Source organism: Hetaerina americana, unplaced genomic scaffold (genome assembly GCF_022747635.1).
Source record: "Hetaerina americana unplaced genomic scaffold, ioHetAmer1.1.p SCAF_5, whole genome shotgun sequence".
NCBI classification, from domain to species: domain Eukaryota; kingdom Metazoa; phylum Arthropoda; class Insecta; order Odonata; family Calopterygidae; genus Hetaerina; species Hetaerina americana.
In genome coordinates, this window is record NW_027287095.1 from 38,298,123 (window position 1) to 38,317,932 (window position 19,810).

At 37.4% G+C, this 19,810-nt stretch overlaps 1 protein-coding gene across 3 annotated transcripts; it reads left to right on the forward strand.

Moving 5' to 3' along the window:
• The first annotated feature begins 592 nt into the window (after positions 1 to 592).
• Positions 593 to 19,479, forward strand: Ate1 (arginyltransferase 1). Of its 3 annotated transcripts, none has more exons than XM_071592441.1 (10): positions 593 to 818; positions 906 to 1,032; positions 1,116 to 1,249; positions 3,806 to 3,913; positions 8,841 to 8,960; positions 9,383 to 9,600; positions 12,092 to 12,250; positions 15,675 to 15,856; positions 18,954 to 19,209; positions 19,300 to 19,479. In XM_071592441.1, exons 1-10 carry the CDS (start codon positions 722 to 724, stop codon positions 19,444 to 19,446), a joined length of 1,548 nt encoding a protein of 515 aa, XP_071448542.1. In that variant the 5' UTR covers positions 593 to 721; the 3' UTR covers positions 19,447 to 19,479. The 3 variants fall into 3 exon arrangements, with proteins under 3 accessions (XP_071448542.1, XP_071448544.1, XP_071448543.1); XM_071592443.1 differs by having other exon boundaries at positions 19,032 to 19,209; XM_071592442.1 differs by having other exon boundaries at positions 8,844 to 8,960.
• The last annotated feature ends 331 nt before the right edge of the window (positions 19,480 to 19,810 follow it).

Consider the following 19,810-nt stretch of genomic DNA (forward strand, 5'->3'; position numbering starts at 1 on the left):
ACCACACTTAGCGAATATATTTATTATTTCCGTGGATCGTAACATTTCTTAGATTAACTCATGATGATGCGCAAAATAGGAGAACAAATCATGACTGGAAAAGGCTGACTCAAACCGACTCTAGTGGACACAATTCGCGTTTCAAATATTTTTTCATAAGCATTTTAAAACTAATATTCCTATATAAATTGCCATTATGATCTCGCGTCGTGATTTACGGGGATGATAAATATATAGTACTTAGTTCTGCCATGCTGTTGTTTATTTTCACGTTAATCTTTAATAACTTTTAATAGTGAGACAACGTAATTCTGGTAGTCTGTTCTTTGCGCCATATATTTAAGAGGAATTTTAATGTAGCGAGCATTTTTGTAAATACTTATAGTTGTACGTATTTTTGAACTATTATGTGGCTGGACCAAACAAAAATGCACGTGTGACATATCATTGAAACGTATCTATCCTATCCTTTTGAAAATTCGTATTAGACTGAATTGAAAGACTAGGGTTCAAACATCCGCCACTGCTATTGCTTAGCATTAATCTCGACCAACTCAACGCAGCGAAATGCGCGATTTTGGGCTGGAAAGAAGACATGATTTAAGATGGCGCTTGTTGAACGGCTGTGGGTCGCAGTTTGGCACCGCTACTTTTTTAATGTAGTTATTAACGATTAAATCGGTGTCTAACTTTTCTTTTATGAAAAGAGTAACTTATAAAAATGAGCAGAAATAAGTTCAGTGTCGTGGAGAACTACCCGGACAAACATGGGAGTAGGTGTGGATACTGCAAATCTCACAATTCTTCCTTTAGCTCTGGTAGGGACAGCAAGGTTAAGGTATTGGGTATTAAAAAACATTGTTAGTTCGTTATACATTATTATAATTTAGATAAAAAATTTTCAGGGCTATGGGCACATTCAATGAGCGTAAGGGAGTATCAAACTTTGATTGATAGAGGATGGAGGCGGAGTGGTCATTACATGTACAAACCCAGCATGAAACAAACATGTTGTCCCTCTTATACAATTAGGTGTGTATAAAGCATTCCTAATTTTTTCATTTGTGCTATAAGTGAAAGGCGCATCTCTATTTGTCATGTTAACCTTTATGTAGGTGTGATGTCGGAGATTTGCAGATGTCAAAATCACAGAAGAAGGTGTTGAAGAAATTTTACAACTATCTTAAGTTCGGTGACACACAAAGAAATTTTCGCTCCGGAACCAGTATTGGCAGTGATTCAGTGGATGGTAGGTATCATTTTTTTGTCAGAATGTAGAGAAACTGACAAAATGAGAACCTCTTTTTATAAATATACTGGAATACTATATACTTTTACGAGTTCCGCTTTTGCATATTTTCTTATGTAAGGTCGGAATTCATGACGCTAGGGTGTTCAGCAGACTGGAAAACAGGGTGAATTGTCAATGAGTCAGTTCAAACGAGCGATATAGTTAATTGAAATGTAAGTCATGAGAGCTTAATTTGGCGAATCTTGTCTCTACCCACCTATTGCTCGTACACCTCTGAAGAGGACCATCGTTGCACACGCCTGAAGGAAGATACTACTAACATTTTTCCTTGAATGAGTTTTCTCGCTCATTGCATGAACCGATTTTAATGGACGGTCTACAATGCCATCCATGTCTGTATGCTATCTACCAAGCATTTAAAAGTCAAAACTAGTTCACAGAGGAAGCATTGGCGTTGGAGATCTTCCTGGAGTAAAAGATCTTGCGTTGACAATATTTGTTTCATGTCCAGATTTACATGTATGTAAAAGCTATGGAATTAAAGCCATAGCAGCTCTTCAGTTTAAATTGATGAATGGAATGAAATGTAATAATTTAACCCCTAACAAGGAATTGAATGACAGCACTTTCATGTAACTAATAATCAACCTTACCATTCAAGTTTGTATTTATTGAAATTTAACTGTGGAAGAATAAGTGACCTATTCATTACAAATGGTTTGCTCCCATAGATGCATTTTAACTTCATTTTAGTATCGTTTGACTTGCAATAACATAAATCAATTTTATAGGGATATTGTTTGGTTGATAAACCTGACTACATTCATATTGGACCAAGTTCATATCAATGAATCCGATATCAAATTAGTCATGGATGCTTGGGGATGTTTTCAATGGTTATTAATTATTACTACAATACAGTTTAGGATATTATTGTTACTCCTGAGAATCTAAGAAGGAATAAAAACTGATAAGTAATTTCATGGCTCCTGTGAAGAGTGCACATTACTGTGCCTCTTTGCCTGCTCATTTCTCATCAGCAGTTGACCATAACAAACATCTTTTGTTCAAAAATGACCTTGTTGCTGACATATGTGAATAGATTTGGTGAAACATTGAGTAGTCTCTGTAAAAAAAATATCTGCTAGAATGAAGCCAAACCAGTAGGATGTGGAAGTATTTCAAGGATACAGGATCTGGAGAGGACAATTGCATTTTTTGTTCCAAGATCTTGCACTGTAAATGTGAAGGCAGCATTCATTTATCCAGGAATTCACTTATGCTATGCCCTACTGTTTAGATGTAGCTAGGCAGGTCTTTTGTTAGTTTTCAGTATAAAGCAGGGTTGCACAACAAAATTATTGAAAAAATGAATGCCCATTCTGAAGAAAAATATGCAGTCCCTCGGCTGTAGACACAGAACTCACCGACTGGTTTCAATAAAAATCTTAGGCTGACAAAAAGACGTGAGAAATAGAATTTACTTTGGTGCAGGTGTTAGTAGTAAAATTGTCTACCTTTCCAGCTGTTGGAAAATTGACATTTTAAACAAATTATTGAAGTAATTACTAAGGCTTTGTTTACCTGGTAGTAAGAATATTACAAATGAGCATGTCACACAGTTTTATGGCATGATAAAAGGAAGTAAAAAACAGTTAAAACTGGTATAATTGCATTGCTACTGATTTCTGGAGATCTGAACCAGAATTACATTTTGAAATAAAAACTAATTAGCATGAGTGCCAGTAATTAGGTCACTAATTGTGAGGAAATTAGAATACAATCAGGATTTTGTCTGTTTTTTTTAGACTTTGTAAAGACTTTTAGGGTAAATAGGGTGGAATTAATATGTGCATTGCTGAAAATAGGTTCATATTGGAGGGATAGGAGACATAGGTTATTAAATAATTAAAAGTAACAAAGGTTATGTGGTTTTCCAGTTAGAGAAAGGCTAAGTTAAATGTCATAATAGGTGGACAAAAGCTATAGCGGGTTCACAGTTTACGTGTCTTGGAAGCATTTTGGACCAAAATGTCTAAGTATTTGGACAAAAGGAGAAGAATTGCATTAGGTGAAGCAACTCTTACAAGAAGGGAATTGATGAAAGGTACTTTGAGTAAGGATGTAAAGAAAAGGCTCTTCAAAACCTTGGTATCAAGCATGGTTTAGTGCGGTGCGGAAGCATGGACAGGTTAGATGTTGGGTTTTGTTCTGCTAGGAGAGACAAGGAAATTGTTGCTTGTGTCAATCCAAACCAACCCTAACTGTTAGATGACTTTACTAGATCACAAAATCATAACTTTAATGAAACGGTTACAATTACTACACATCAGACATTCCATTGTGTTTTATGCAGTAAATTTTATATAATTGTATTGATTGTAATTTCACTTTCAATTTTACTGTGCTGAAATAACTGCCCATCTCCCCTGCTCACCCTCTATTGATTTAAAATATAATCACTCAGCTCTTTTTACTGAGCTGTGAGTAATGATGGGACTCACTGAAAAATTTTGTTTTCCATCAGCAAATCCTAATTTCTTTCCCCTTTAGGTTATATGCCAGATGATGTCATTCCATCGCACATGGAACAAGCAACATCAGAGCCAGCTGTCATTGACCTAGAGAAAATTCAAATGGATACATCTCCCAGTAAAGAAGGTAATGTCCAATAATTCCGCTATCTCAAATTTGTGTCTGTTATATTTGTCTGCAGAATATTGAAACAATGTACTGTCATAGTTTCATTTTATCAGAGAGACAGCTTACTGTGGATAACCTGCAATTAATTGCACAGTTGTGTGAGTGTAACGGAGGCTGTAATTTGGATTATTTTTTTGGGAAAAGCTTTCCATAATTATTGCATTTCTGTGACTGATGCATTTCAGTTGACCCTATTTAAAGTCAGGCTTGAAGGGATGGTGAATATAATGTAGTCTCTTCAGTCAGATAGGGTGGTCAATATTTATGAACTCTACCTGATCATCCCATATGCATGCTACATTACGTAGCTGTTGTTACAGTACTCTGTCACTAAAATGTCAAAATATTTTCGTTTCTAATTCTTTTGATGTTGTGAATCTAATAGTGCATTCTTTCAATAAATTTTATCTAGCAGTGGTGTAGAAATCACTATTGTAGAAATGAATTACAGAAACACATTTCATATTGACCACTCCGCTGAAGCAACCAATCCCTTCTAAATGACCAAAGTTTTGCTCAACTAATTCTATTTTATAAGAGCCCTGAATAACTTGGAGTAATCGTTTCATCATCAAACAAACAATTACTTTCATTTTTTGCATCAATGCATTCATTCTCTTGACATAAGTTTGTTTGTGTTGCATCATCAGGTGAGGGTATGCATTGTCATTCAGAAGAAGTAGGATGGTGGCCACGGAGTGGAGGGGAAGCATTTAAGGTTGACACTAAGGACTATGTTCAATAGTATGGGATGATGAGTAGAATGATGCGTTTGTTTAGAAGTTGGGGAAATGGTGTCACCTGCTAGTGGGAGCAGTGGTTCTTGCGTCATATTATCACATAGGACACAGAATGGGTGAGGCTGGTAGGAGAAGTTGGGAAAGTGTGAGGTGTGCACTGTTTAGGATTATCAATAGGACATGGAAAGGTTAAGCTGTGCTACCTTTTTTTTTGAAACGGAGGTTACATTTCATAGGAACTAAATTGTGGTCGGAGTCTGCATCCACTCCCCGGAAGCTGTGCGAATTTATCACAGTGTTCCTAAACCTGTGTCTAACCAGAATATAATCTATCTGATACCTTTCTGAGTCACCTGGCATTTTACATGTATACCTGTGCCTTTTGTGGTGCCTAAACCAAGTGTTCTTGATGATTAACCCCTGTCTCCTGCAGAACTCAACTGCTTTCTCCCCGCGGTCATTCCTCCTGCTTAAACCATAGTCCCTCACCTCATCACCATCTCTTCCTTCGCCTACCGTTGCATTCCAATCCCCCATCACTATCAAATGTTTCACTGCAGGAACACCATGTCCTCTAACTGATCGTATATCCTATCAACCTCTTCTTCTTTATGCTTGCTCAGTGGCATGTATAGCTGAATAATAACCAAGTTCGTCGGTTCTGCTTTTATCTCTACTAGCGATAATCTATCTGTTACCTGCTCTATGTTGACTATGCTTCTTCCTACCTCTTCAATTAATACTATGGCAACCCCTCGTTGGCTCTCGTCCCAGCCGCTGTATATTATTCTATACTTATCACTCCAGTAATCCCCGCTATCCTTCTATCTCACCTCGCATAGACCTAAAATATCTATATTTCCCCTTTCTATCTCTCGCTTAATATTCTCCAATTTCCCTGTCCTCATCATTGTCCTAACATTCCACATTCCTATTCTAACTAATTTGGCCTTCTTCTCCTGTGTCTTCTGTCCTGCTGCTGCTGTTATTCCCTTGCAAGGGTTTGGTGGGATGACGACTGCGGAAGCCTTGCCTCCCCCGCTGCCGGGCACGACACATGGCCGATTGGGCCGAGCCCCGTAGTTGCCAGGACTCAAAATCTCTGTATAGTCCATCATGTTAATCTTGGGAATGATAATTGAGGTGGTTTCCCGTTGCCTTCCTCAATAGTGTTTTTAACGTGACACCATCACTTACTGGCCGCCCCACTGGGGTCAGACGCAATTGCAGCCGCCTCACCGAGGAACAGACGCTGCATGGACATGGTGTTCCTGCAGGGAAACATTTGATAGTGATGGGGGATTGGAATGCGACGGTAGGCGAGGGAAGAGATGGTGATGAGGTGGGGGACTACGGTTTAGGCACGAGGAACGACTGCGGGGAGAAAGCAGTTGAGTTTTGCAGGAGACAGGGGTTAGTCATCACCAACTCTTGGTTTAGACACAACAAAAGACGCAGGTATACATGGAAAATGCCAGGTGACTCAGAAAGGTATCAGCTAAATTATATCCTGGTTAGACACAGGTTTAGGAACAGTGTGATAAATTCGCACAGCTTCCCGGGAGCGGATGCGGACTCTGACCACAATTTAGTTATTATGAAATGTAGCGACCGTTTCAAAAAGATAAGGCAGGGGCGGCGAGTTAGAAAATGGAATGTAGAAGCATGAAATGGTTTGAAAATGAAGGAATACAAACAGGCGGTAGAGGAAATCATGAAGCATGGTAAAGAGCTAAGTACTATCGAAGAAAAATGGGAATGTATCAAGAAAGAGTTGTCTAAAGCCGCAAAAGGCTCTATTGGCACCGTTAACGCTAAATGGACAAGGAAACCATGGATCACGGATGAGATGATTACAAAGATGGATGAGCGGCGAAAATGGAAGAATGTCAATACAGAATTAGGCAAAATGAAGTACAAAGAATTGAACAATAAATTGAGGCGGGCAACAAATAAAGCAAAGGAAGCATGGTGGAAGATGCATTGCGAGGATATGGAAAGTCTGCAGAGGAAGAGTGAAATCGGTGCGCTTTACAGCAAAGTTAAATCTTTATTGGGAAGTAAGAAAGGGAGATCAGCGATAGCAGTTAGAGATAAGGCAGGTAAGGTAATAGTTGACACAGGAAAGATCCAATAGAGATGGAAGGAATATGTAGAAGAACTGTGTAGTAAAGAGCTTGGACCCACAAAGTTAGACATAAAAAAGGAACATGACGTAGAGGAAGATAGCTTAGGTCCAGGCATACTAGACAATGAGATAGGAAGGGCATTTAGGGAGATGAAACTAAATAAGGCTGTTGGGGTGGATAACATTCCCGTGGAACTTTTAAAATGCTTAGGAAAATGTGGGAGGAAGAGGCTATATGGGCTGATCCGTAGTATTTATGAGGAGGGAATCTGGCCGGAAGACCTCGTGAAATCAGTTTTAGTTCCTATTCCGAAAAAGGTAAAGGCCACGTCATGTGAGGACAACAGGACAATTAGTTTGATATCCCACGCAGCTAAAGTTGTTCTTAGGATCATAAACAAAAGGATAGAGAGTAGGGCAAATGATTACTTAGGGGATGATCAGCCTGGGTTTAGGAAGGAGAGAGGTACGCGTGATGCCATTGCAGTAATGAGATTATTAATCGTGAGGAATATAGAACACAATCAGGAGGTATTTGCCTGTTTCGTAGATTTCGAAAAAGCGTTTGATAGAGTAAATTGGAAAAACTAATGAGTATATTGACGAAAATAGGAATAGATTGGAGGGACAGAAGGCTAATCCACAACCTGTACATGTCTCAGACTGCTCAGGTGCCAGTGAGGAACAGGGAGCCCTGTTGGGCAGTGTGAGGAAGAGGTGTAAGGCAGGGTTGCCTATTATCACCATTGCTGTTCAACCTGTATGCAGAGGAAATGATTTAAGAGGCATGGGAAGAACTGGAGGTAGGAATGAAAGTGGGCGGGGAATTCGTAAAATCAGATAGGTTCGCTGATGACCAAGCTTTAGTTTGTCAGTGAGCCAAGGGGTCTCAAGTATTGCTGAGTTAATTGGAAATTCAGTGTGACAGGTTTGGGATGATATTTATGAAAGAAAGGTTATGCAATTTTCTAGAAAGAAAATGCCTAAGCTAAACATTAAAATAGAAGGGCGAAAACTAGAGCAGGTAGAACAGTTTACGTGTTTAGGAAGTGTTTTGGACCAACACGGTAGAAGTAGTAGGGATGTAAGAAGAAGAATTGCGCTTGGCAAAGAGGCTTTCTCAAGGAGGAGGGAGTTGATGACGGGGACATTGAGTAAGGATGTTAAGAAAAGACTTGTAAAAACTTTGATATGGAGCGTAGCTATGTACGGCGCGGAAACGTGGTCATTGAAGCAGGAGGATAGACGTAGACTGGATGCTTTTGAAATGTAAGTGTGGAGAAGAATGGAGAAGGTGAAATGGACAGAGAAGAAAACAAATGAGGAAGTACTTGGTATGGTGGGCGAAGAGAGGGGTTTGTTGGGAGCAATCCTATGGAGGCAGGAAAAGTGGCTGAAGGGGGTACTGACCTGCAGCGGGATGTTGAAGACTGTGATAGAGGGTAGAATGTTGGGCAAAAGAGGAAAGGGAAGGAACAGGATAGGGATGTTGGACAGGATGAAGGGAAGAAGAAAGTACTCAGAGCTGAAGAGGGACCTGATGTATAGTAGGATGTTGTGTTTTGCTAGGGGCCACAAATTATTTAATTAGTAATTATGTCCATCCAAAAACCTACCTTAACCGGTAGATTACCTAATAATATTCTAATAGAATAGAAGGGAAGTTTCCACAAGGAAGACCAAGAGACATGTACTTAGGACAAATTATGAAAGACATAAAACGGAAAGGTATCAGGGATTGAGGGAGTTGACATTTAATAGAGTATAATGGAGGGCTGTGGTAATCCAATCCTAGGTATGAAATACTGATGATGATGTATATATATGTATATTTTTTAAATATATTTGCTCTTGGCCTTTTTTTTATGAGTTACAATTGATGTACTGAAAGAGTTATGGCTCATCCAACTTTGATCTATAGATTATGAGCTGCATGTCCTTTGCTTTTATTTGAAATAGGATGCCCTATAGTCTTATCATAAAGGATCACTCTTCATACTTTCCATTTGTTCTTTAGCAGAAGGAAGCATTTGCATAAAATCCAAGTCCAAAATCGGAGATGACGGAAAGAAACAAAATGATAATGCTGAGGAAACTTCGGATTTTAATTTACCTAGCACCAGTTTAGGAAAGAGAGGTAATGATTGGAGCACGTTATTAGTTATTGCTAAATTAGTTTTTTAAGTTAGTTTTTAAGGAAATGAGAGAATTTTGGTGGACATCAGCAATGACTTCCCCAATATAACTTTTGCAGCATTACCATCAGTTATTTTCATTAGTCTGTAGATTAATGATTTGTTATGGAAATAACACATTTTGAATTACTGGTGAAGGCCATAGGTTGTTTTCTAAGGTTTTATTTTCCATCTCACAAGTAAGTGTCATTTTATTTTGTGGTGTATTATGGATTAGGATAGTTCAGTGCAAAGTAACAAGCAATATGAATTGCCCCTGAATATTTCACGCAGTTATGTTGAGAAAATTTTTGATAATATGTTGGAAATCTTTAAGTGTGGAAAAAGTGAATTTTGAAGCCTTTTTTCCTATTGTTTGCTCTAGGCCCTGAAGTTGAATCTGAGGCACGACCTCAGCAAAGAAAGGCAAAATTAATAAGGCTAGAGAATAAATACAACAAGCTGATTCGCAGAGGGATGACTGAGGAAGAAGCAATTCAGTTGACCTATGGAAAGAAAACTAGTCCTGAGAAGAAAGCACGTAGCTTTGAGGATTACTTCCCTCGCCCTGAAGATGTGTCTTATTTTACCCACAAATTCAGAGTATGTTACCTCATAAATACAAACTTTTTCAATTATAAATTTGAATATGAGTAGTCATTTCAGAATCTCATATACTTAAATACCTTTTGGTATATAGAGATAACAGTATGGGATGACTGCAGATTAGTTTTTATTGCTAAATTATATAATGTGGGGATCAGGTCTGTACCTTTTTATGCTTAGTTTTGTCAGTGTATATTCCAATACTTTTATTGACATGCCTGAGCCTTTCACAAAGGATTCTCTTCTCTAACATCAGTGATTGGTTGTGATATACTTTCTATTTTGATATCAGGAATCTTACATATAGTTATCACACCTCTTCCAACTAGTAGTCATCTCTCTTTCCTGGTTATGAATAACATACACGATTAATGAAATCAGGAAAGCATGAGCTAATTACCATGAAACAAATAAACATGATGTAGTAGTGAAAGGTTCTAATTAGAGGAAATTATCCATTATGCATAAGAGTAAAATTTTAATTTTCCACAGCCCTTTCTTTCATACAATGCATTTAAATTAATGCCTATGGTAATAATAGTTTAATGTACCCGAGGAACATGCTTAAGCGTTGAAGCTCGAAATAATTGGCTGTGGAAAATTGCAATGTTATAATTTAGCATGATCATAAAAATAATGTACTTACATGTGTAAACGTATTTGCTATGGTTAGTGACATGAGTAACTATGGTCATCTAATTTTCTTGCATGAAATCTCTAGTTTGCATTGGAGACTCACATTTGTCGCCTAAAAGTTGACATCTACAAAGTTACTGACCATCAACCACATCTAACAAACTAACCTGACAGCTTTACTACCATTGCTTAGTACCTGCAGGGTCTAAAATAACCCTTGCGGGAAGGTTGGCAAAAAGTACTGACTTGCTCCCCTGAAAAAGTAAATTTAATGTAATATTTAATTTACAATGTAATTACATTCATGAAAGAGGTAATTGATCAGTAAATGATTGTAATATTTAAGTATTTATTATTAAAGATCTATCAGTTCTATTAGTTATGTAACATTAAACCTGATGTTATTACGAATTTGATGATGTCATTCTTGAAGGAATCATTTTTTAAAACGGCTATATAATGAGAGGTTTCATTAGTATGATACTTTCTGCATTGTCTTGAATTTACATCTTCCAGTCCAGGTATGCCGTTTTGGTCAGCTTGGTTTACAGCAATTTCTCCTCCATTCTAGGAGATGTCTTCAGGTTGAAGTCCTTTGACCAGAAGATACCTCCTGGGATGGGACATAAATTATTGTCAGCCTATGCTGACCAATGCAGCCATACTATGTTCCATGTAGTAAAGGATGGTCTATTTCATGAAAATATTATCCAATGTTGGGGAGTTTCTCATTTTCTTTTGGGATATTGAGATGTAGATTGGCTATCTCAAAAATGAGTAATATTTCTTCATGAGCTTCATATGTATAATTTACCCAAAAGGTAATACATCAAAATATCCTATTAACAAAGCTATGAATATTGCATGCTTATTAATTGGAATGTATCCATTAGGTCAGAGAATCAAATGATGGAGGAAGGAAATGACATTAAACGTTGGTGGATGTGCAAAAAAAGTTGAGGGCCACTGGTCTAATTTATGATGGTCACGTGAAAACCATTTCATTTCTTTTATGGCTGTAACAGATATTATTGCGAAGTATTGGAGCCCTATGAATCATAATAATGTAACAAATTCATATTGTATAACCTGGTGCATGCTATGAAAAAGCAATTAGTAGTTTTTTTTTACGGAGGAATAATATTCAATACCTGTAAAAGGATGCTGATGGAAGAAATTCCCTGGAAACCGTGTATGATAGACTATTTGAATCATGCACAAACCCAGGCAAGGGACTGATTGTGTTTTTTGGCTGGTTTCACTTTTTTTAGTCTACATTAAAAATGAGTGGCTTTTGGGACTCCCAAAGGTAACATGACTATATTAAGCCCAACTGATGAAGTTGCTCTAATTGCGTATTGTATTTTCATTGTTATTCTAGGGTAAATAAATTTGTCGTGTCACTTCTGAGATTAGAAATTCCCCGTAAACACTGTTAATCCGCATGCCTAAGATTCATGTGGATCACTTTGTTTCATGTAACCCTAAAGAGGTTGGCTTTAAAGAATGTTGTTCAGCCTTAAAGAATTAGAAAGAACCAGGAATATGTTTGTTTTTAATAATATTTATAGACCATGAAATGAAATGCATGGGCATTATTTCCTTGGACAAGTTTATAGTGGTTCACAAAATAACAAAACCCAATGAAGGTCCCATTACTTGAATCTGAAAATTAATATTCACAGGTAAATGTTAAAACTGAAAGTGCTACTAGACACCATATACAAAAATGGGATTAAAAATTCAAATGGTTTTGTTAATAATCATTGTTCAACTCTAGGTGTATGAAAAATGTGCTGAAAACCAAAGCAAAACAGGATTTATTGAATTTTAAGTTTCTGTCTTTCTATAGGTTGATCTTCATTCAGTATCGGAACTTGAGAAAAATACAGTGCTGCTTGAAGAAACTCATAGACTTTTTTCTAAGTATCAGCAAGCTGTTCATGGGGACACACCTGAAAAATGCTCCAAGGAGCAGTTAATTCGTTTCCTAGTGGATTCGCCTCTCTTTGTAAGTCACTTCTCTCTTTGTTATTTCATTTATTTATGGTTCAATGAGGTGTAATACTTTTTTTTGGTTGCTAAATAAAAGTAAAGAAGAAAATAAATAAAGAAGGGAATATAGAGTGATTTTTAGCAGAGCCACAATATAAAACAAATGCAATATTATTTATTATATGTGCTATTAGTTGTTTGCAATTTGAATTTCGTATCAGTGATACATTGTCCCTAAGCTATGGACTACAACCTTGACATGGTAGAAGGGCTTGTGTATTCTGATGATACCTAGAGCTGTGCTAGCTGAGAAAATACTGGTAGAGTCACCCATACCAGATCTGAAACTCTGGTATGGTCACCTATGCCAGATGGGTCAGAGGGTAGGAGCCAGACGAAAGGTAGTCAACACAGCATCTGTCCTCAGTAAGGTGACTATAAAGGTGTCCGACGTCATTGGGGCGGCCACTGGGTGATGGTGTCACATTAAAAACACTATTGATAAAGGCAATGGCAAACCACCTCAATTATTCTTCACTTTTACACTATACTTCATTATTACTAAATTGTGAATTGAGTCCTCATCCACTCTTGGGAAACTGGATGAATTGATCACGCTGTTCCTAAATCTATGCCTAGCCAAAATATAGTCTAACTGATACCTTCCTGAATCCCCTGTAATTTTTCATGTATTACGTCTTTTTTGTTGTCTAAACCAAATGTTGGTGATGATTAACCTATGTCTCCTGTGGAACTCTATTGCTTTCACCTATAAGCCATTCCTTGTTTTTAATTCGTAATCCCCTGCCTCACTACCATCTCTTCCTTCACCTTCCATTGCATTGCAATCCCCCATTTCTATCAAATGTTTCCCTCCCAGAGCATCCGCAATAATGTCCTCTAATTAATTTTATACTGAATCAACTTCTTCCTTCTTATGATCATTTGTTGGCTTGTATACCTGAGCAATGACCAAGTTTATTGGTTCCACTTTCACTTCTACTAGTGATATTATCTCAGCATCTTGCTCCAAGTTTAATACACTTCTTTCTACATTTATATTCAAAATATTCCCAGTCCTTGCTGGCACTATTCCCCATCACCATATATTACTCTTTAACTATCACTTCAGTTATGCAAGCTATCCTTCCATCTTATCTCGCATAGTCTTAGCACATCTGTTTTTCCTCTCTCGATCTTTTGCTTTATATTCTCTAAGTTCCCTGCCCTCAACATCATCCTAGCATTTCAAGTTCCCATTCTAACTTATTCAGTCATTTCCTTCTGCATTGTCTGTGCTGCTTGTGTAGCTTTATGAGGATTTCGTGAGATGACAACTGTGGAAGCCTTGCCTCCCCAACTGCCAGGCACGAGACATAGCTGATTGGGCTGAGTCCCATAGTTGCCAGAGCAAGCACTGTCAGGAATTAAAAAGGAAATCAAAGATAAGTCAGGAAAATGTTATTTGAACCTGAGAAGATTCAAAAGAGATGGAAGGAATATGGAAAGGAACTGCAGGGTATGGTGGTCAAATCGGGCCAAATGAAACTTTTGTTTAAAAGAAAATTTATTAAAAAAATACATATTAAAGTGAAAATCCTTTTGCATACAGGTAGTGGTATCTACTCAGAGTAACATTACTCAATGTAACCCCCTTCAGCTGTAATGACCGCCTCAAATCTTGTCCCGAATCAATGGCAGGCCCTCCTTAAAACAACACTGTCCATATTTGTGAATGCTGCTATGATAGTGGTGCATAGAGATGTGACATTAGGGATTCCTCATCATATTGGTAACTCTTTCGACTACGCTGCAAACCTAATAGTCAAGGGGGTTCAAGTCCAGGCTATGCGGGGGCCAGAACTCCTTAGACCAGAACATGTCAATGTTATCTGAGAGCCAGTTTTGGACTAAATGACTCGTCTGAGCTGGTGCTGTTGAAAGATGTATTGTCTCCCCGAGGCCACAGTTACCATCCACGGTTTCACGACATTCTTCAAAATTTGCAGATAGACTTCTTTTGTGATAGTTTGTCGCTTTTCAAAGAAATGTGGTGACATGATATCACCCTCGCTGGACAGAACACCTAGGATGTGAACAGTAGTCGGAAATTTTGTTTGAGCAACAATTGGGACGTCCTCAGGGTCGCAGGCAAGCCAGCAATCATTTCTCCGGTTTATCTTCGCGTCAATGGAGAAAATTTTTTCATCAGAAAAGAATCTGATTTGCCCCACTGCTTCATTTTTTTTAGAGAACACAATAGAAGGTTGCAGCAAGCAAACTGCTTTGTTCTGGCAGCCTCAGACAGCATGTGTCGCACCTTTATTGTGTATGACTTGTATTGTAGGTCCTCTACTGCTAGCCGATGCATTGTTCGCTCGCCAAAATTCAATTCTGATGCCAATTTCCTCAGCGATCACCCCAGGTCCTCTGAAATCTGTGCCTGAGCCTTCTCGACGACTGCTGCAGTTAGTGACATGCGTTTCCTCGAATGAGGTTTCCTCGCCGGGTATGCAAAATCTTCCCCAGACTTCTCCGAAGCATTATACTTTGCCACAATATCGTAAACAGATAATCTGGGGTACCCGAAGAATCAAACCATTTCACTGGGCAAATGCCCAGTGCTAACACTTTTGATAATGGTGGTCTGCATGTGTATGTAAGATCTCAGCCATTTTGAGGTTATGACTGTTCACTAGATACTTATAGCTTTCAAGAACACCAATGGCAACCTCCAGTGGAACTACGAAATGGCAGGAAATTCAAATTGAAATTTATCTGGAGATAACCGCCGCACCCTGAATATGGTAAAGACATTAGGCCAGCAAGCTTAGATATAGAAAGAGAATATAATGTAAATGAGGATAGATTTAGTCCAGGCTTACTCAACGGTAAAATACAAAGGGTATTAAGGGACTAATTCCTAGCATTTGTGAGGAAGGAAATAGGCTGGAAGATTTCATCAGATCAGTTTTAGTCCCCATATAAAAAAAAAGGAAAGGTAGCAATATGTGAGGATTAGAGAACAATAAGTTTGATTTCACATGCAGCTAAAGTGATTCTCAAGATTATCAATAAGAGGATAGAAAGCTGGGTATTGATTTGTTTTGGGCTAGGAATGAAAGTTTATGGGTAAGTCATAAAATCAGTTAGGTTTTACAGATAATCAAGCTTTCATTTGTCGGCCAACCAGAGGCTTGCTGCTCAGCTGAGTGCATTGTAAAGTCAGTTCAATGGGTATAGGATGATTATAAATGTAAATAAAAAAGCCATTCAGTCCTATAGAAACATGATAAAATGGAAGAAGGTAATGAATGCCTACAAACTCTCAGCACTGGTGTATTTCCCCCTCCCCACTCTTTCCATTTGGTGTTCCCGAGTAAAGTGTATGGTTCCTCCATTCTTCAACTCTGCTTCTTGGACTGTATTTGTCTTTTCAGGACCCCAAATCTATTCAAGCACCTCCTTCTGGGTTTGGATCTTTTCATCAGCAGTATTGGCTGAATGATAGATTGATGGCAGTTGGTGTGATTGACATACTCCCGAGTTGTGTTTCCTCTGTTTACTTCTTTTACGACCCGGACTTCATGTTTCTGTCATTGGGAACGTACGGAGCCTTGCAGTAAGTGCTGTTTTATGTGCCCATAAAATGTTGATTGCCTGAGCTTGGACCAATTGGGCTTTGCTTTGTGATGGTCTCCCTACTCTTTTAGTGTGGAATCACAAAATTCACTCGCAGTACTAACACAAGCTGTATGGAATTCAACAGTCAATAAAATAATCCAAGGGTACTTCAGATTGGTACATCTCATATGCTTGTACAATCCCAGAGTCTCAATTACACAGATATTTCTTTTCAACCAAAGGGCTTGCATTCCTGAACACCCGTGCAGTTGAAAAGTCTTCAGTTGGTGAACTCTGAAGTGTATGGAAAATCATGGGAAAAGTTTCTTGGGCCACATTATTATGAAACCTATTTACCTAATCATACTTTTACTTGTTACTATTCTGCAGTTAAATTAAGGCTGAAATGTTCTCTTTCTCATTTTAGAAGTGATCTTGCATTTGATAGCCAGGAGTGAATGTTAGATTACCAAGGAAGGGATCATCATCACCAGTACTGAACTTCCCATAACGATTGTGCTAGCTCAGTAATTACTACAACTGTGGGAATTAACTTCAATGGCAGAAGTTAATGATTACTTTCTAACCAACCAGAGTGGAATTACTGGGAGATTGGAAAATTTTGAAATATCAAAATATAGGTGCTATATAGTATAAGCCATAAACTACAATTTTCAAAAATCTGCTGATATCCACTGACTCCTGCCTGTTTTTCCATAAAGCGTCAATGCTTGTTTTCAACTTCTTGCCAGGTTGCTGTGAAATTGTTTTTTGCATTTACTCCTTGCAATCAATAACAAATAAATGGAAATTAGATAGTTATTGTGCTGATGTTCTAACACTGCTGAAGCAAAATGCCTTTGGGCAGTGCTGAGTTTAAGTCGTGGCTTTGGTAACTTGGAGACTGCCTGGATATTATTTAAGGGAGAAAGGAGTCCCTAGCTGGTATCCTGACATCCACTTCTCAAATCTTATGTTGACACTCCAATTGACAGTTAAATGAGTCGGGCTGTGAATAATTGGTATAACATCGTATGTGAGCAAGTCTGATTTAAACTTTGGAATAAATTCAATATGTATTATATTTTCAAGAAGCTACACATTAAAGCAAGGGTTTTAAGTCTATTGTAACAGTTTTGAACTAATTAATCTTCCTTTTGCTGAAATTTTGATGCCATGAGTGACTCAATCAATGTGACTTTTTGGCATGTCAGCTGAGACTGCGCTAACCTGTAGTTGGCTTAAAAGTGAAATAAATTCCTGTTGTCAATAATAAGAAAGCTTAAAAACTACTATAATATGAAAGGAGCTTTCTAAAGTTTTTTTTATTATTTATTGGCTCTAGGAATTTATTGAACCCCACAGTCAATAGCTCTCACGTCTTCTTTCTGTAGTTGGTTGCTTTAAACTCCCAAAATGCAAGCACTGAAACAGTGGAAGCCATAAAAATTTAGTCGCATAAACCAGTAATATTAATATCTGTGGCAAAAGTGTGATTGTTTGTGTGCCATGCATCCTGTTTACCCCATTGTCTGCCATGATTTGACCACCCATTGCTCTTGTCAGGCTCACGTAGTTATAAAAATGCTGGATTTCAAGATTGGCTTTATAACAATGGAGTTTATAAGTTTATTCATGTAGAACTTGTCATCTAATTATTGATCGGTCCATGGGGTTTTGAGGGTCCTCTCATAGCAAGTCTCCCCAAGATCAAAAATTTTGAAATTGCCTTGTTTTAAATGATTGGATTGGAGTATCCATGGTCAGTGAGATTCTTTCACAATTAATTCATTAGTAATGAAATATTTGTATTTTGCGGAATGGCTTTCAGTGCCTCTTGTAACAAATAATATGAGGATCATTCAACATTGAAACATTGTGAATTTTAGCATTATTATAAAATTAAAAGGAGATAAGTTCCCAATTTAACTAAGTTTAACCGAATTGGCATACCCATTTCCCTTGTTCATGGGTGCTAGAGCTCCCTGGAAGTGGACAGCAATTATGAAAATGATCTAAGCTGTTAAAATAGCTTTTTAAAATGACCCCTATATCGTGGGAGCTTCAATATAACAGTTTTAATGTGCTTAGAAAATTTATAAAATATGTATCCACCATTTTATACCTACCTGGCTTGTAACAGTGTTTTAATGAGACTATGAATTTTATTTATTTTCTGAGTGGTGGGGTAGCTTGTACCTAGGTGTATATTGTACCATTTTTAAAATCACAACATTTACACAAATAAGGAAAATTTACAGTCCACAGCAGTTGATTAAGGAAGAATACATTTTTGTGTAAAAAGCTATTCTTTATTTATGAATGATAAAAATTCAATCCACGTGTCAAAAATTGAAAATGAACTTTGGTTCGGATGTGAGAAACGTTCTTCTTTCAATGAAATAATATGAGATATTGAGTTATTTTTGTTGGTTATCCTTTAAAAGACTGCCATTTATTTGTGGGATATTCTAGTTTGACATATTTGCAAAAATTAAAGCAGATTAAGTGGCTTACCACTTCGCAATCTTGAGGTAAGAATGCAAAATAAATTGTATCATTTAAATATGAATGTGCATGTAAATTCCTTTTATAATGTCACTGGAATATTTTGATCAATAAGGAAGAGTATGTCAATCGTACCTGTGTTAGACCAAGTTGTTCCAGATACATGTCTCAGTGCGCCATTGATCTACTGAATGATGATGTGTATTGCTGCCCATCCATGTATCCCTCATGTTCAAGTTAGATTTCTACGCTGATTGGTTTTTAAATAATAGAAAACATTTGCAATGACTTTCTCTCAGTTATAAGCATTGCAAATGTCAACAAGGGGTAGTTAATATTGTGCCTCAGCATATAAAAATTAGTGTCTGTGGTGAGGAATCCCACGTGGTAAAAGTTAATGCGGTGAAACGTATGCTCTTCATGATGAAATTTGGTAAATTTTCCTCTCTCCACCTGTTATTTAACCTAAACAATAAATAGTTATGTCTGGCAAGGACGGCTTTTGATAGTCGGTGGAAAGTCAACAAGGTCTTCAACTTATGTACTGTATGAATGTAATTGATTTGGATTTTTTTTGTATTTTTTAGAGAGCTATATTGTACCAGATGGCTTACACAAGTTTGTCCAAGTATTAAATTCTACTATCTGGGCTTGTACATACATAGCTGTCCAAAGATGTGCTATAAAAGAAAATTCTGCCCATCATACTTGCTTTGCCCGGAAACGTTTACGTGGCACCGGATAGAAAAATGTCTAGTACTCTTGGAGAAAAGCAAGTATTCCAGGTTCGAGGAAGATCCCAATGTAGTAAATAAACTCCAGTGTGATGTTGATGTGTCAAAAGTATGTTGACTTAGATTTTTATTTATTCATGCCTAATATTTTGCCAAGTACTGATGTACATAATGACATTTATTTCATTATCATCATTAGGCCATGGTTGTTTACAAACATCGACCCATGGGATATCTGAGATACAAGCAGTTAAATCCTGATGCAGATGATGAAGATGAGATGATTGAGTATGTACAGTTAGTAGGTGAAGATTGTTGCCAAAATCTGTTATTATACAGAAGTTAAATTTTAAATAAATATTTCCACTTAAGATTTTTATTTCCTGTTTAGTTAAATTATTCCTTATGTGTATTCAATGGTAATTATTAGGTTATATTGGCATGATATGAAATGCAGAGTGGTAAACAAATAAATACTCCAGAAACAACAAGGAGTTGATGCATTTGGTATAAACAATCAGAATTTCTACAAAGTCAATCCTGGTTCAGTTAATTTCATTCCCTCCATTGATTCTTAAACTGAATGCATGGGGGATCGGGTTGGTGCACTGACTTCCTACCTAGAGGTCTTAGGTTTGAATCTTATGTTTGGTGAGATTTTTCAGTTGTAGCCCAGTCCATGCGTGAAGAATATAATAGAGGGTAAAGTC

What these genes read in the sequence shown, in the direction of transcription:
- Ate1 (XM_071592441.1), top strand. Translation starts at nt 722, where the DNA reads ATGAGCAGAAATAAGTTCAGTGTCGTGGAGAACTACCCGGACAAACAT. An exon ending in TGTCCCTCTTATACAATTAG is followed by an intron (nt 1,033 to 1,115) that starts GTGTGTATAAAG and finishes ACCTTTATGTAG; the next exon opens with GTGTGATGTCGGAGATTTGC. An exon ending in GGAACGTACGGAGCCTTGCA is followed by an intron (nt 15,857 to 18,953) that starts GTAAGTGCTGTT and finishes TGTATTTTTTAG; the next exon opens with AGAGCTATATTGTACCAGAT.